Source organism: Schistocerca serialis, chromosome 1 (assembly GCF_023864345.2).
Source record: "Schistocerca serialis cubense isolate TAMUIC-IGC-003099 chromosome 1, iqSchSeri2.2, whole genome shotgun sequence".
NCBI classification, from domain to species: Eukaryota; Metazoa; Arthropoda; class Insecta; order Orthoptera; family Acrididae; genus Schistocerca; species Schistocerca serialis.
Window position 1 is genome coordinate 575507400 of NC_064638.1, and position 17206 is coordinate 575524605.

General features: G+C 44.9%; 1 protein-coding gene across 1 annotated transcript in view; it reads right to left on the reverse strand.

Moving 5' to 3' along the window:
* LOC126457903 (heat shock protein 70 B2-like) overlaps positions 1 to 7954 on the reverse strand; it is a 123581-nt gene extending 115627 nt beyond the window's left edge. Inside the window, exon 1 of the mRNA XM_050094583.1 lies at positions 7778 to 7954. Within this exon, the coding sequence (XP_049950540.1) occupies positions 7778 to 7954 (177 nt within the window). The remainder of the gene's footprint in view (positions 1 to 7777) is intronic.
* Positions 7955 to 17206: the final 9252 nt, after the last annotated feature.

Sequence of the window (17206 nt, forward strand, 5' to 3'; positions counted from 1 at the left end):
AAATAGGGGTAATGCAGGAGTAGGTTTAATAATGAATTGGACAATAGGAATGCGGGTAAGCTACTACAAACAGCATAGTGAACGCATTATCGTGGCCAAGATAGATACGAAACCCGCACTTACTACAGTAGTACAAGTTTATATGCCAACTGGCTCTGCAGATGACGAAGAAATTGAAGAAATGTGTGATGAAATAAAAGAAATTATTCAGATTGTGAAGGGTGACGAAAATTTAATAGTCATGGGTGACTGGAATTCGGTAGTAGGAAGAGTGAGAGAAGGAAACGTAGTAGGTGAATATGGATTGGGGCTAAGAAATGAAAGAGGAAGCCGCCTGGTAGAATTTTGCACAGAGCACAACTTAATCATAGCTAACACTAGGTTCAAGAATCATAAAAGAAGGCTGTATACATGGAAGAAGCCTGGAGATACTGACAGGTTTCTGATAGATTATATAATGCTAAGACAGAGATTTAGGAGCCAGGTTTTAAATTGTAAGACATTTCCAGGGGCAGATGTGGACTCTGACCACAATCTATTGGTTATGACCAGCAGATTAAAACTGAAGAAACTGCAAAAAGGTGGGAATTTAAGGAGATGGGACCTGGATAAACTGACTAAACCAGAGGTTCTACAGAGTTTCAGGGAGAGCATAAGGGAACAATTGACAGGAATGGGGGGAAAGAAATACAGTAGACGAAGAATGGGTAGCTCTGAGGGATGAAGTAGTGAAGGCAGCAGTGGATCAAGTAGGTAAAAAGACGGGGGCTAGTAGAAATCCTTGGGTAACAGAAGAAATATTGAATTTAATTGATGAAAGGAGAAAATATAAAAATGCAGTAAATGAAGCAGGCAAAAAGGAATACAAACGTCTCAAAAATGAGATCGACAGGAAGTGCAAAATGGCTAAGCAGGGATGGCTAGAGGACAAATGTAGGGATGTAGAGGCTTATCTCACTAGGGGTAAGATAGATACTGCCTACAGGAAAATTAAAGAGACCTTTGGAGATAAGAGAACCACTTGTATGAACATCAAGAACTCAGATGGAAACCCAGATCTAAACAAAGAAGGAAAAGCAGAAAGGTGGAAGGAGTATATAGAGGGTCTATACAAGGGCGATGTACTTGAGGACAATATTATGGAAATGGAAGAGGATGTAGATGAAGATGAAATTGGAGATATAATACTGCGTGAAGAGTTTGACAGAGCACTGAAAGACCTGAGTCGAAACAAGGCCCCAGGAGTAGACAACATTCCATTTGAACTACTGACAGCCTTGGGAGAGCCAGTCCTGACGAAACTCTACCATCTGGTGAGCAACATGTATGAGACAAGCGAAATACCCTCAGACTTCAAGAAGAATACAATAATTCCAATCCCAAAAAAGCAGGTGTTGACAAATGTGAAAATTACCGAACTATCAGTTTAATAAGTCACGGCTGCAAAATACTAACGCGGATTCTTTACAGACGAATGGAAAAATTAGTAGAAGCCGACCTCAGGGAAGATCAGTTTGGATTGCGTAGAAATGCTGGAACACGTGAGGCAATATTGACCCTACGACTTATCTTAGAAGGTGGATTAAGGAAAGGCAAACCTACGTTTCTAGCATTTTTAGACTTAGAGAAAGCTTTTGACAATGTTGACTGGAATACTCTCTTTCAATGTCTGAAGGTGGCAGGGATAAAATACAGGGAGCGAAAGGCTATTTACAATTTGTACAGAAAGCAGATGGCAGTTATAAGAGTCGAGGGGCATGAAAGGGAAGCAGTGGTTGGGAAGGGAGTGAGACAGGGTTGTAGCCTCTCCCCGATGTTATTCAACCTGTTTATTGAGCAAGCAGTGAAGGAAACAAAAGTAAAATTCGGAGTAGGTATTAAAATCCATGGAGAAGAAATAAAAACTTTGAGGTTCGCCGATGACATTGTAATTCTGTCAGAGACAGCAAAGGACTTGGAAGAGCAGTTGAACGGAGTGGATAGTGTCTTGAAAGGAGGATATAAGATGAACATCAACTAAAGCAAAACGAGGATAATGGAATGTAGTCGAATTAAGTCGAGTGATGCTGAGGGAATTAGATTAGGAAATGAGACACTTAAAGTAGTAAAGGAGTTTAGCTATTTGGGGAGCAAAATAACTGATGATGGTCGAAGTAGAGAGGATATAAAATGTAGACTGGCAATGGCAAGGAAAGCGTTTTTGAAGAAGAGAAATTTGTTAACATCGAGAATAGATTTAAGTGTCAGGAAGTCATTTCTGAAAGTATTTGTATGGAGTGTAGCCATGTATGGAAGTGAAACATGGATTATAAATAGTTTGGACAAGGAGAGAATAGAAGCTTTCGAAATGTGGTGCTACAGAAGAATGCTGAAGATTAGATGGGTAGATCACATAACTAATGAGGAAGTACTGAATAGAATTGGGGAGAAGAGAAGTTTGTGGCACAAACTGTCCAGAAGAAGGGATCGGTTGGTAGGACATGTTCTGAGGCATCAAGGGATCTCCAATTTAGTATTGGAAAGCAGCAAGAAGGGTAAAAATCGTAGAGGGAGACCAAGAGATGAATACACTAAGCAGATTCAGAAGGATGTAGGCTTCAGTAGGTACTGGGAGATGAAGAAGCTTGCACAGGATAGAGTAGCATGGAGAACTGCATCAAACCAGTCTCAGGACTGAAGACTACAACAACAACAACCCCTCGGACGTATATATAATTTCTTTCTTTGGTGACAGTTTTTTGTACAGTACATACATAGATCTAATTTTGGCAGAAACATTGTACAGAAAATGTCCAGAGATACATATTTCTTTTGTGGTATAATAGTAAAGACTAGTAGCATTCAAACAAAACTAAAATATACACTTAAGAATAATCTATGTACAGTACATTTCCCATGGTGGTGTGTTACACTTCTCAGTCAAAACAATATTAGAGAGAGATAGACTTGTTTACTACAGTTATCGTCTGTTGAAATGAAACCCTCCGATGAAAAGTCTATTCAATGTCGAAATCGTTTATTGTGTAAATTCAAAGATGTGCTTACGGATTCTGGTGTAGGATGTGCTGTGTTAGTAAAACTGGCATATCGTAATAGTCTCCATAATGTGTACAGTCATTTCCAACATATCTGGAGCGCCTAGTTCCATGCAATGGTTCCCTCTCCAGGCTGATGACGATGCTGGAGGATAAACAGAGATATGTAATACACAACAAAAACCTCCAGTAGTGCATTAAGTTAAGGATGAGCTGATTAGAAGTCACTTACGCTATCACCTTCAATTAGTCACGCTGGCTGAAGAAGTATATTGATATTAAGCGAGCATGAGGGATTCTACAATGAATGACCTTGAAAAAGATTTTTGTAAACTCATAAACAACGCAATATCCAGCAAGACAATGGAGAATTTGAGAAACCATCATGAAATTTGGTTTGATTTTTAGTGTATATATCAGTTTTATTTCAGTGCTGCTAGTCTTTCTTATTAAAGTAAAAAAGAAAAATACATCTCTGGACATTTCCTATAAAACTATTGCTTCCAACTTGATCTTTTTTATCAGTTTCCTATGCATTTATGGTCACCATTTTCTTAGCATTTCCCAATGTTTACCTTCATATAGTATGAAATTTAGAAGTTTCATTTAATCTTTTTCATTTCCATAGTATAATTTTTAAGGCTTCCTGCAGATTATCCCCTCAGAATGAGTGTATGACATGCATATGAACTTACCCATAGTAGACAATGTACTGACGTAGTTACAGGTTGGTACACAATGTTTTAAACAGAAATTCCTGTAAGGTTTGTCTGTATTGCCCCTCACTCCATTTTCTTCTTTTATCAATAACCAGAAATCTATGCTGTTCGTGATTGCAGCAATCCCCACATATGGTTATAAATTCATTGAAAGTCATGCTTCTTTTTCCAAAAAACGGCAGAGTCTATTAAGACCATCTCACTAACATTCTAACGTAGTTGAAACTGGGACAGGATCCTGAAACAGTGTAGTACTAAACGAGCAACGGTGGACAAAATAGGTCAGTAGTATGAAAATAAACATGTAATTTCTTCATTTATGCCGTTGCAAAACCCGCAGCAATTCTCATTTCACCAGCTTTCAGTGGCCTTGAAAAGTTAAACGTATGGCAGCTATAAGAGTCGAAACGTCATTTTTTCGGATGAATCAAGGTTCTGTTTACAGCATCATGATGGGCGCATCCGTGGTTGGCGACATCGCGGTGAACGCACATTGGAAGCGTGTGTTCGTCATCGCCATACTGGCGTATCACCCGGCGTGATGGTATGGGGGTGCCATTGGTTACACGTCTCGGTCACCTCTTGTTCGCATTGACGGCACTTTGAACAGTGGACGTTACATTTCAGATGTGTTACGACCCGTGGCTCTACCCTTCATTCGCTCCCTGCGAAACCCTACATTTCAGCAGGATAATGCACGACCGCATGTTGCAGGTCCTGTACGGGCCTTTATGGAAACAGAAAATGTTCGACTGCTGTCCTGGCCAGCACATTCTCCAGATCTCTCACCAATTGAAAACGTCTGGTCAATGGTGGCCGAGCAACTGGCTCGTCACAATACGCCAGTCACTACTCTTGATGAACTGTGGCATCGTGTTGAAGCTGCATGGGCAGCTGTACCTGTACACGCCATCCAAGCTCTGTTTGACTCAGTTCCCAGGCGTATCAAGGCCGTTATTACGGCCAGAGATGGTTGTATTGGGTACTGATTTCTCAGGATCTATGCACCCAAATTTCGTGAAAATGTAATCACATGTCAGTTCTAGTATAATATATTTGTCCAATGAATACCCGTTTATCATCTGCATTTCTTCTTGGTGTAGCAATTTTAATGGCCAGTAGTGTATATTACGAGTTTTGACTGAACGGCAGTCAGCAATGGGCTTTTCATGCGAAAGCCTCTGAAAATCTGACGGCTGTTGAGTGAACAATTTAGACAGGAAAACAAAAAAGTAGATGAGGGAACATATCATAATGGAAGACGCAGTTATAAGTCCACTTTATACTGTACGTCCCCCTATAGCTGACCGGTTAAATCAGTTCAAAGGTCACAGGAAGGCCAGTACATACTACCTCCAGTACCACCATACTTCGTAAAGCACTGTGCTATTCAAACAAACCTTGGAGTTGACGACAAGTTTACCTTCCTAGCTCTGCTACGGACCTAAACAGGGACAATCACCAATGGAATCTACACAGTACGGGATGCAACGCTACAAAGAAGTGATTTAATGTCTGTAAGAGCCTGAATGTGCTGGGTGTGACAGAGGAAACAACTAATTAAATGATGACTCTAGGAATCTACTACAACCCCTTACATATTGTTCCCATAGGGGTCATGAGGATAACATTAGACTAATTACAGCACTCAGAAAGGCATTTTAAAATCATTTTCTCCGCATTCCATTCATGATTGGAACGGGGAAAAGCGCTAATAATGGTACAGTGGGACGTAACTTCTGCCATGAGCTTCACGATGGTTCGCAGAATATGAATGTAGATGTAGAAAATCAACTTGTATCGCGTTTCATCTCCATACCATCTATTAGTTAGGCCAATCGTCTGTAGATGTTCTGGAAGCCTCAGACTGTAGGGAACAACATGCAGCACAAAATTCTGTTTTAAAAGAACTGTCTCTGAAGCTTCAGCATCTGCACAAAAGTAGTCATGTAAATGGTTCGGCTTTATAGATGTGTCAAAATCCTGGAAGACTCACGACAATAACTTGAAACAATGTCGATTTCCCCCAGTGGCTTGTATTAGGCAACTGTCCAGAACTGCGTGAGAACAATCTCAAACGATTCAAACAGATTAATACAAGTGAAATCACCTACAGTCAGTAAGAACCATAATCACGACAGTTTATTTTCCTCAGCCATGCCTAAGCACAATCGAATAATAAATCTGAAGGAGGAGCCGCAATGCAGTATCAGTATGAATGTAGACCTAAGAACTGCCATTATTTGCATATCTTCGAATAATAAAGTCTATTTATAACTCGACCTGAATGCCGTTTTATCTGCATTCAGCCTGAAGCGCTGTAATCGAAAATGCACGTGATTATTCCTGAGATGTTATAATGAGAGGGATAAAATATTTCCCGTATAAAGCAATGCAACCACACGGACTAAAAGCTCACTTGTTCGATATTGTAGCTCATTTACAATTAATTTCCATGATATCCATTTAATATTTGAATCGAGTTGGAAATCTTGCCTGTCTATGCTGATTGATACCTGCATCTACATACGTACGTACTATGCATGGGAGAGGATACGTAGCAGATTTGGGCTTCTTCATGCTATAGTCATGAGCATGGGAAGAATGACTGTTTAAATGCCTCTGTGCATGCTGTAATTAGTCTAATTTTGTCTTCATGGACGCTAAGGGAGCTTTACGTAAGGGCCTGAAGAATATCTCTGGATCCTTCAAAAAATACTGGTTCTTGAAATTTTGTGAGTAGGCTTTTGCGGGATAACTGACGCCTATTTTCAAGAGTCTCTCATTTCAAGTTTTTCAATATTTTCCTCATACTCTCCCGTGGAAAAAAACTGCGTTCTTTTGCGCCACACTTCCGTTGTACGTTCAGTATCCCCTGTAAATGCTATTTGGTACGCTTCCCACACATATGTTCACTATTCCAAAATGGGATGCACAAGTGGTTTGTTATCAATCTCTTCTCTAGACTGTATTTTCCCAGTACTTTGCTAACGAGCTGAAGTCTGCCACTTGCTATCCCTACAATTCGTTAAATGAAGGTATTTTTAAGATGGGACTGATTGTAATTGTGAGTTGTTGATACAATACTACGGTTTTTCGTTTTGTGACTTATAGAATTTTACATTTCCGTGCATTTAAATACAGCTGCCAATATTTGCATTACTTTTAAATCTTATCAAGATCTGATTGCATATTTCTGCAACAATTTTCGGACAGTACTTTGTTGTTGATAACTGTATCACATGCGAAAACTCCGAGGTTGCTGTTAACATTGGTTGTCAGGATGTTAATATACAACATGAACAGCCAGAGTTCAAACACTTCCCTGCGGCATACCTGAAGTTGCTTTTGCTTGTGTCCATGACCTTCATCTAAAATAATATATTGTGTCCTCCTTACCAATTCGAGAGTTGTATAATGTTCTATGGTTAAAATGGGAGCTGAAACAGTTGCAAATTCTATGTGGAATCTGATAGGAATCACATCCGTGAAATTTTACGCACACCAGCGGCGGCATAGTGTGCTGACGTTGGCAACGACCGCCCATGAAGTAAGTAATTAATGCTCTTCGTGCACTATTGTTGAAAAGTTCTTGTTTGTAACCTTGTCCGCTCAGTAAATTAGCTATCGTCGTAAAGCGAACTTTTCGTAATAAAACTTTTGCGTTGGTATGAATGTCACATAATGCCCAGCATTCAACGGTCCTTTCCAACATCAGCACACTACGTCGTCGGTGACGTAAGTAAATTTTAACCGTAACACCCGTCTTCGCAGTGGCGTGGGAGGTAAATCTGGACAGTAAAGGAACATTTATAAAACGACGCACGTTTTTGTCTATGGCCGTTGTTGTTCAAGTCATATTAGACAGAAAATCTCAGAGCTGCAGACAGCATCAACACCGTTGAAAGGAAAATGTAATACGTAATAATTCGGTCTATACTTGAGTTCGAACTTGAAGGAAAGCACACAGAAATTGTCTCAAAATATTCAAAGGACTGAACACATAACATAAACACACGTTACCTGATTCTTGGCTGCCTCTCCTAAGAGTCTCTCGGTTTCCGTAAACGCAATATAACTCGGTGTTGTGCGGCTGCCTTGTTCATTCGCGATGATTTCCACTTTCCCAGCTTGGAAGACGCCAACGCACGAGAACGTTGTCCCCAAGTCGATTCCTACGGGAGGCGCTCTGCTTGACATGATTGCCAGATGGTTGGTCTATCTCACAAACAATTTTATACTCCCGATCAGGTATGCTGTTTTTGGTTTTTGAGTGTGTCTTCGTAACAGAGACATGAATACTTGTAAATTTGATTGGCCTAATTTGTTTATTTCAGTGTCATCATCACACAATCTATGGAAGTTTTTATAATCCGCAGATGTTACAGATGTTTAAACACTGCGATAAACAGTTGAATGGCACAAAAAATTCTAAACTGCTGAGAAAATTACAGGTACAGATTTGCTCTGCATAAATTTGTATGGAAATCTTATATTACAATATCGAAAGTAATTACATCGTGATTATGGTACAACACTAGTTTTCGGTAGTTACTGAAGGATCTGTGCGGGTGAATTCAAAGGCTGGAGCATACAGAAAAGTTGTTAGTCCCACATCTTAAAAATATGAGACACTTACTTTCATTGCGTGTTTTCACCAACCAGTAAAGAATATAAAAATAGATCTAAGCTTATAACTGTTAGACAAATAGCAATGTGTTATGTACAGGATTAGAACAAGAAACAGGCAGGATTTACATGTGCGAAGGAAAAATAGTTATCTCCAAAAACAATTTTCTAACTGGAAATAAAGATATGTAATATGGTTGTCCAAATGTTTAAAGAGAGAAATCAAACAAATTTATTCTAAGAAGTCTTTGTAATGTACCGGTACCACTTAAGTTACAGTTAGCCCTACTGCCGAAGATATAATACAGGGTAAAGGTCGGTAAAAATTTTGAAATAAATCTTTTATGTCTAACATTATTCCTTTCCAGTTTGCTGAGCTTAAGTTCACATTCTTCATGAAAGAATATTGACTATTTCATTTGATAGCAAATGAGGAGGAGCAGAGGATTTGAGTGACTTTATGCCAGTACCACTGGGGTCCAAACATAAAACTGCACTGTTGTGTCTGTAATGCAGACTAATGTGTCTTGAGATGGTGTTTAGAATTATGTGCTTATCTTCAAAATGATTGCACTTATATTTGTATCTGTGACATTCACGTCACTGCTACACATTGATAATTTATTAACTACTGGCTAGTATAAATATAAATAAACACCTGAAAATGAGTAAGTACTATCCCCTAAAATTGTTGTGCTTTCATTCTATGACAAGAATTATGTAATGCCTCCCCATCCCCTATCTTTACATATTTCATAGTTTACTTACAATATATGCACCAAAATACTCATCTAAGATTTATCTGCCATCTGACACATATTTCGTGGATTTACCTTGCAGTTCTACCTTTTATAATGACAAATGCGATACATATGGCGGAAATGGAGATATCAGGATCACCTACAACAAGTTGTTACCACAACTTTTATTTCATTTTCACATTTGTTGGCTCTGCCAACTCTAAACCAAATTATCACATTCCAACTTTAAGCACCAACAGCTTATTCATTCACAATGTTTGGTAGGAACCATTACGAAGGAGGACCCTCTGGAATACGTAAAGAGTGCAGGTCATTGGAAAGTTTCAAATAGAGTCAACTACTGTAGACTGAACTGACAATTTTAATTAATCAAATACAGTCAGTTTGTGCTTAAATACACTACAAATGGCATAAGAGAATTACCAGGAAAGTTGCTAATGGTTCTAATGGCTCTGAGCACTATTGGACTTAACATCTGTGGTCATCAGCCCCTAGAACTTAGAACTACTTAAACCTAACTAACCTAAGGACATCACACACACCCATGCCCGAGGCAGGATTAGAACCTGCGACCGTAGCAGTCGCGCGGTTCCGGACTGGGCGCCTAGAACCGCGAGACCAACGGCCGGCGAAAGTTGCTGATTTCTAGGTTATACTAAGTAATTGTTTGAAGGAACATGTGTTGATGAATGAATCAGTAACATGACGAAGAGGTTAATGATTGGTTGGTGTAAAAGATGGGGGACGGGACCAAACTGCTAGGTCATTGGTCCCTTGTTTCGAATAAAACAGTGCCACAAGAGTGAGAATAAAACAAGCGCGAATGACAAAACAATACGGAGGAGGAGGAAGAGGAGGAGCAGATTAGTGTTTAACGTCCCGTCGACAATGAGGTCATTAGAGACGGAACGCAAGCTCGGGTAAGGGAAGGATTGGGAAGGAAATCGGCCGTGCCCTTTCAAAGGAACCATCCCGGCATTTGTCTGAAAGGATTTAGGGAAATCACAGAAAACCTAAATCAGGATGGCCGGAGACGGGATTGAACCGTCGTCCTCCCGAATGCAAGTCCAGTGTGCTAACCACTGCGCCACCTCGCTCGGTAAAACAAAACGGAGAGAAAGGAAAAACCACAAGAACGACGGAAGGTCAACAAACACTTAAATGGACGAAGGGGGACAAGAAAACCACAGAAACGCAAGACACAGTTCGAAGAGATTAATACGACAAAACAGATTACCATGGCTGGCTGACCATGAGAATAAAAAGGAGAAGCCAGCCACTGCGACACACTAAAACCTCCACCCTAAAAGCATTAGGGTGGAGGACACAGAGGGACAAAGGACATGCGCTAAAACTGAGATCAGATGATAAAACCCACTCTCACGAATAAACCGTAAAACTGAATTAGAGGTGTTGTCAGATAAAAGCGGCAACGAGTCCGGTAACCGAAGATTTCGGCGCAGGGCAGTCAAAGTGGGGCAGTGCACCAGAATATGGGCCGCTGTCGACCGGGCGCCGCACCGACACTGAGGCGGGTTATCACCACGCAGGAGGTAGCTGTGGGTCACCCTGGCGTGGCCTATCCGGAGCCGGCAGATAACCACAGAGTCCCTGCGAGAGGTTCGCACGGAGAACTGCCACACGTTCGTAGCCTCCTTAATGGCGATCAGTTTGTTGTGCATACTGAAACTGTGCCATTCCGTCTCCCAAAGCCGAAAAGCCTGGTGGCGCAAAAACGAATGCAGGTCAGTTATTGGAATGCCGATCTCCATAAGTGGTTTCCATGTAGCCTATTTGGCCAGCCTGTCAGCAAGTTCTTTGCCTGGGATTCCGACGTGTCCTGGGGTCCACACAAATACCACTGAACGACTGGACCGTTCTAGGGCATAGATGGACTTCTGGATGGTCGCCACCAAAGGATGACGTGGGAAGCACTGGTTGATAAGTTGTAGGCTGCTCAAGGAGTCAGTACACAGAAGAAACGACTCCCCAGGGCATGAACAGATGTGCTCAAGAGCACAAGATGTAGCCATCAGCTCTGCAGTGAAAACACTGCAGCCATCAGACAAGGAATGCTGTTCGATATGTCCCCCACGGACATAAGCGAAGCTGATGTAACCATCAGCCATCGAGCCATCAGTGTAAACCACTTCATGGCCTTGGTACATATCAAGAATCGAGAGGAAGTGACGGTGGAGAGCCGCGGGGTGAACTGAATCCTTTGGGCCATGTGGAAGGTCCAGGTGAAGTCGCGGCCTAGGTGTACATCATGGAGGTGTACACGGATGGACCTCGAGTGTAGGTGGTAAAGGCAAGGACTCCACTTCAGATAGAAGGGATTGGACATGAACTGCAATTGTAAGCCCTGACCTGGGCCACCGATGTGGGGGTGGGGGTGGGGGTGGGGGGGGGGGATGAACTACCGTGGGTGGAAAAAGGAGACACTAATTCAGATGCCAGGAGAACTACGAACGTGTGCAACATAACTGGCGAGCAGTTGCGCCTGCCTGACCTGCAATGGAGGGACTCCAGACTCCACCAGGACGTTGGTCACCGGCGGACTCGTCCTAAAAGCTCCCGTCGCTAGTCGAACGCCACAGTGGTGCACTGGGTCGAGTAAACGCAAAGCTGAGGCCGACGCCGAACCATAAACTAGACTTCCGTAGTTAAGGCAGGATTGAAAAAGTGCTCTGTAGAGACGCAGCAGTGTAAAGCGATCTGCATCCCAGGCAGTGGAGGGCATTGAGGTGCTGCCAGCACTTCTGCTTTAAGCTGACGAAGGTGAGGAAACCAAGTCAATCGGGTGTCGAAAACCAGTCCTAAAAATCGATATGTCTCCACTACAGTGAGGGGATCATCAGTAAGGTAAAGTTCTCGTTCCGGATGAACGGTACGACGTCGACAGGAATGCATAACACACGACGTTGCGACCGAAAACTGGAAGCGTGGTCTAGAGCCCATAATTGCGCCTTGTAGATGGCTCCCTCTAGGCGCCGCTCAGCAACACAAGTACTGGTGGTGCAGTACAAAATGCAGAAACCGTCTGCATACAGAGAGGGTGGGGCAGACGGCTCTACAGCTGCTTCTAGACCGTTAATATCCACTAAAAATAGAGATACACTCAATACAGAGCCCTGCGGGACCCCATTCTAATGGATATGGGTTGAACTATGGGAGGCACTAATTTGGACATGGAATGTATGAAGTGACACGAAATTCTGGATAAAAATCGGGAGCGGGCCTAGGAGACCCCACTCGCATATTGTGGCAAGAATATGATATCGCCAGGTCGTGTCATAGGCTTTTCGTAAACCAAAAAGGTGGCAACTAGGTGTCGGCGTCCAGAAAACTGTTGTTCGGATGGCAGACTCGAGGGACACAAGATTATCAGTGGTATAGCGACCCAGGCGGAAACCGCCCTGGCATAGAGCCAGTAGTCCACGTGACTCCAGGACCCAACCCATTCGCCGACACACCATACGTTCCAGCAGTTTACAAAAAATGTTTGTGAGGTTGATGGGCCGATAGCTATCCACATCAAGCGGGTTTTTACCAGGTTTGAGCTCTGGTACGATGGTGCTCTCCCGCTAGTGCGATGTAAAGATGCCATTGCACCAGATCTGGTTGAAGATCACGACGAAATGTCGCTTCTAGTCAGACGAGAGATGTTGAATTGTCTGACTGTGGATCCAGTCTGGCCCAGGAGCTATGTCAGGGCAATGTGCAAGGCTACTAAGGAGCTCCCACTCTGTAAAGTGGGCATTGTAGGATTCACTGTGGCGTGGCGAGAGGACTTTCCCTTCAATCCGCGGTTTGAGAGTCTGAAAGGCTAGGGGGTAATTCTCCAATCCAGAGGCACCAGCATAGTGCTCAGCAAACTGCTCGGCAATCGTGTTTGCATTGGTAGATAACACACCATTTATGTTGACACCGGGAACACCTGTTGGGTCTGGTACCCAAAAACTCGTTTGATCTTTACCCAGACGTGGGAAGGTGACGTATGGCACCCAATAGTCGAGATGTATCTCTCCCAACACTCCTGTTTCCGAATTTCGATAAGCTGTCGAATGCGGGCACGGAGCCGTTTGAAGGCTATGAGGTGCTCCAGGGAAGGGTGCTGCTTATGCCGCTGTAGAGCTCGTCGACGCTCCTTAATTGCCTCAGCGACTTCCGACGACCACCAAGGGAGTGTCTTTCGCGAGGGGCACCCTAAAGAAAGAGGGATCGCGTTTTCCGCCGCAGAAACGATCGTTGTAGTTACCTGCTCAACCAACACATCGATGTTGCCATGTGTGGGAGATTCAACGGTGACAGCAGAGGTGAAAGCGTCCCAGTCTGCCTTGTTTGAAGACCATCTGAGCAGGCGTCCGTGGACCTGACGCCAGGGCAGTGACAGGAAGATGGGGAAGTGGCCACTACCACACAGGTCATCATGTGATCTTCAGTGGATTGATGGGAGAAGGCCAGGACTGCAAACCAAGAGGTCAATGGCTGAATATGTGCCATGTGCCACACTGAAATTCGTGGGGGCACCTGTATTTAAGAGGCAGAGGTCGAGTTGTGACAGTAAATTTTCGACATCTCTGACTTGACCAGTAAGCACAGTGCCACCCCACAAGAGGTTATGAACGTTAAAATCTCCCAAAAGTAGGAAAGGTTTAGGGAGTTCATCAACCAGCCCAGCCAATGCATTCAGGGGTACTGCACCATCTAGAGGAAGATATACTTTGCAGATAGTTATTTCCTGTGTTGTCCTTGTCCTGGCAGCCACAGCTTCAAGAGGGGTTTGAAGAGGCACTGGTTCACTGCATACTGAATTCAGGACATAGACACAAACTCCAATAGTCACTATGGCTCTTGTAATACCCCCTATAGCCGCGGAGGGCAGGGGTCCACTTTGTTGAGAACCAGGATTCCTGGAGGGCAATGCAGAAAGCAGGTGTAAAGCTTAACAGTTACTGTAGCTCAGCCAGCCGCAATTCCACTGGAGGATGACATTATAATGAGGCTGGGAAGGCCTGAAGCGCGCAAGGAGGCACGTTATGCCTCAGGGTCACCTGCTGCCACTGATCAAGTATTTGTAGCCATTTCTATGGTGGATGGGGCGCCAGTGAGATCCTGGTCCGCAGGGGACGCTAAAATCTCCATCGCATCATCAGATGCAGAACTGGTAGACTGGTAGGGAGTAGTGGTGTAGGGGCCACCAGACGGTCCTGTTTCTTAGCAGACTTCTTCTTAGTTTGCTTGCTCTCTCGATTCTCTTTAGAAGCTTGCTGGGAAGCTTCGCCGGCCGAAGTAGCCGCGCGGTTCTGGCGCTGCAGTCTGGAACCGCGAGACCGCTACGGTCGCAGGTTCGAATCCTGCCTCGGGCATGGATGTGTGTGATGTCCTTAGGTTAGTTAGGTTTAACTAGTTCTAAGTTCTAGGGGACTAATGACCTCAGCAGTTGAGTCCCATAGTGCTCAGAGCCATTTGAACCATTTTTTTGGGAAGCTTCATCTGAAGCAGCTTCAGGCACGAAGGAAGACTGTGAAGCTCTTCGTCCAGCAGCTTTTGGCTCCTTGAGCCACTGGCATGTGTATGCCATGGCATTAGTGGAGGCCTTGGGAGAGAGAGCCCCAGGGGGCCTCTTCCTCATGAGAGGAGCTGGAGGAGGCTGTTGCTTCTGCGACAGGGGGTAGGGGACCGATGTCCCCTGTGTTTGGAGGAAGATTTGCCCCTTACCACCAAGTGGCAGGTGTATTCTGGTGGCCCGGAGGGCCCACAGTTTATGGCACAGAATGAGGAACCACTGGCACTTGGGACGGCGATGGTGACATAGCTGCAGCTTAGGTCGATGTCAACCGAATGGGATGTAATCTTTCAAATCTGCATTTAGCCTCTGTGGTCAACTGGTCCATGGTCTTGTACTCCATGATTTTCCACTCCTTTTGGAGTACTGGGCAGTTTGGCGAGCAGGGGGAGTGGTGCTCTCCACAGTTGATGCAAGTGGGAGGAGGCGCACATGGAGTATCTGGGTGCAGTGGACGTCCGCAGTCTCGACATGTGGCACTGGAAGTGCAGCAGGAAGACATGTGCCACAACTTCCAGCACATAAAGTACCACATAGTGGGAGGAACATCACAGCTTTAAAACATCACCTTGACCTTTTCAGGCAATGAATCACCCTCAAGATGAAAGCACTGGTAGCAACCCTGTTGTCTTTCGGTCTCCTGTAAACACACTGGATGAAATGAACACCCCGCCGTTCTAAATTGGCACGGAGCTTGTCGTCAGACTGCAAAAGGAGATCACGATGGAAAATGATCCCCTGGACCATGTTGAGGCTTTTGTGGGGAGTGACGGAAACAGGAATATCACCCAACTTGTCACAGGCTGGGGATGCTGTCTGAATCAAGACTGCACCATTTCGCACCTTGGACAGTGCTGTCACTCCTCCAAACCTATCCTCAAGGTGTTCGATGAAAAATTGAGGCTTCGTAGGTAGAAAGGAGTCCCCATTAGTTCTGCTACAGACTAAAAACTGAGGCAAATATGGCTCTCTCTGTTCTGTAGCCCTACATTCCTCCCATGGTATAGCAAGGGAGGGAAAAAATTTAGGGTCATTTAGGGGCATTGTATTTGATCTTGCCCTTCTTAGAGACTGCTGGTGCCATACGGTCACCAGCAAGAGATGACTTAGTCCACTTCATTGCATGTCATCCGCCCTGCTGCCACCCACTCTGATCAGGGGCTCTCCCCAAGGGTGCCACCCAGCCACAGCAAAGGCCAACTGGCATGATGGCCATTGCCAGGAGTCCTGATGCCCCAGGAAGACAGGCATCTACTCCTTGCATACATGGGGAGTTTACAGCTCAGGCATCAGCAGTGTGATCCCTGTGTTGTCAGGGGGGTTCCACCAAATGGGTACATGACAGCCCCACCACAACAGACTGGCTACTGTGCTGGATATTGTGTGCAGAGAAATCCAATATTGTCATTGGGGGTGTAAGAGGACAGGAGACAATGGAAGAAGATGACATACCCCGAAAAGTATCCTCGCCAAAATAGTTTAAACACAGGTGGAGATGCAAAGCCATGACAAGAGATTCAGGAGATTGAATCTAAGAGCACTATAGATAACTCGTGCATCACGTAAGGCATCCTGCCCCACATGGCCCGCACTTCTATAGATACACTCCTGGAAATGTAAAAAAGAACACATTGACACCGGTGTGTCAGACCCACCATACTTGCTCCGGACACTGCGAGAGGGCTGTACAAGCAATGATCACACGCACGGCACAGCGGACACACCAGGAACCGCGGTGTTGGCCGTCGAATGGCGCTAGCTGCGCAGCATTTGTGCACCGCCACCGTCAGTGTCAGCCAGTTTGCCGTGGCATACGGAGCTCCATCGCAGTCTTTAACACTGGTAGCATGCCGCGACAGCGTGGACGTGAACCGTATGTGCAGCTGACGGACTTTGAGCGAGGGCGTGTAGTGGGCATGCGGGAGGCCGGGTGGACGTACCGCCGAATTGCTCAACACGTGGGGCGTGAGGTCTCCACAGTACATCGATGTGGTCGGCGGAAAGTGCACGTGCCCGTCGACCTGGGACCGGACCGCAGCGACGCACGGATGCACGCCAAGACCGTAGGATCCTACGCAGTGCCGTAGGGGACCGCACCGCCACTTCCCAGCAAATTAGGGACACTGTTGCTCCTGGGGTATCGGCGAGGACCATTCGCAACCGTCTCCATGAAGCTGGGCTACGGTCCCGCACACCGTTAGGCCGTCTTCCGCTCACGCCCCAACATCGTGCAGCCCACCTCCAGTGGTGTCGCGACAGGCGTGAATGGAGGGACGAATGGAGACGTGTCGTCTTCAGCGATGAGAGTCGCTTCTGCCTTGGTGCCAATGATGGTCGTATGCGTGTTTGGCGCCGTGCAGGTGAGCGCCACAATCAGGACTGCATACGACCGAGGCACACGGGGGCAACACCCGGCATCATGGTGTGGGGAGCGATCTCCTACACTGGCCGTACACCACTGGTGATCGTCGAGGGGGCACTGAATAGTGC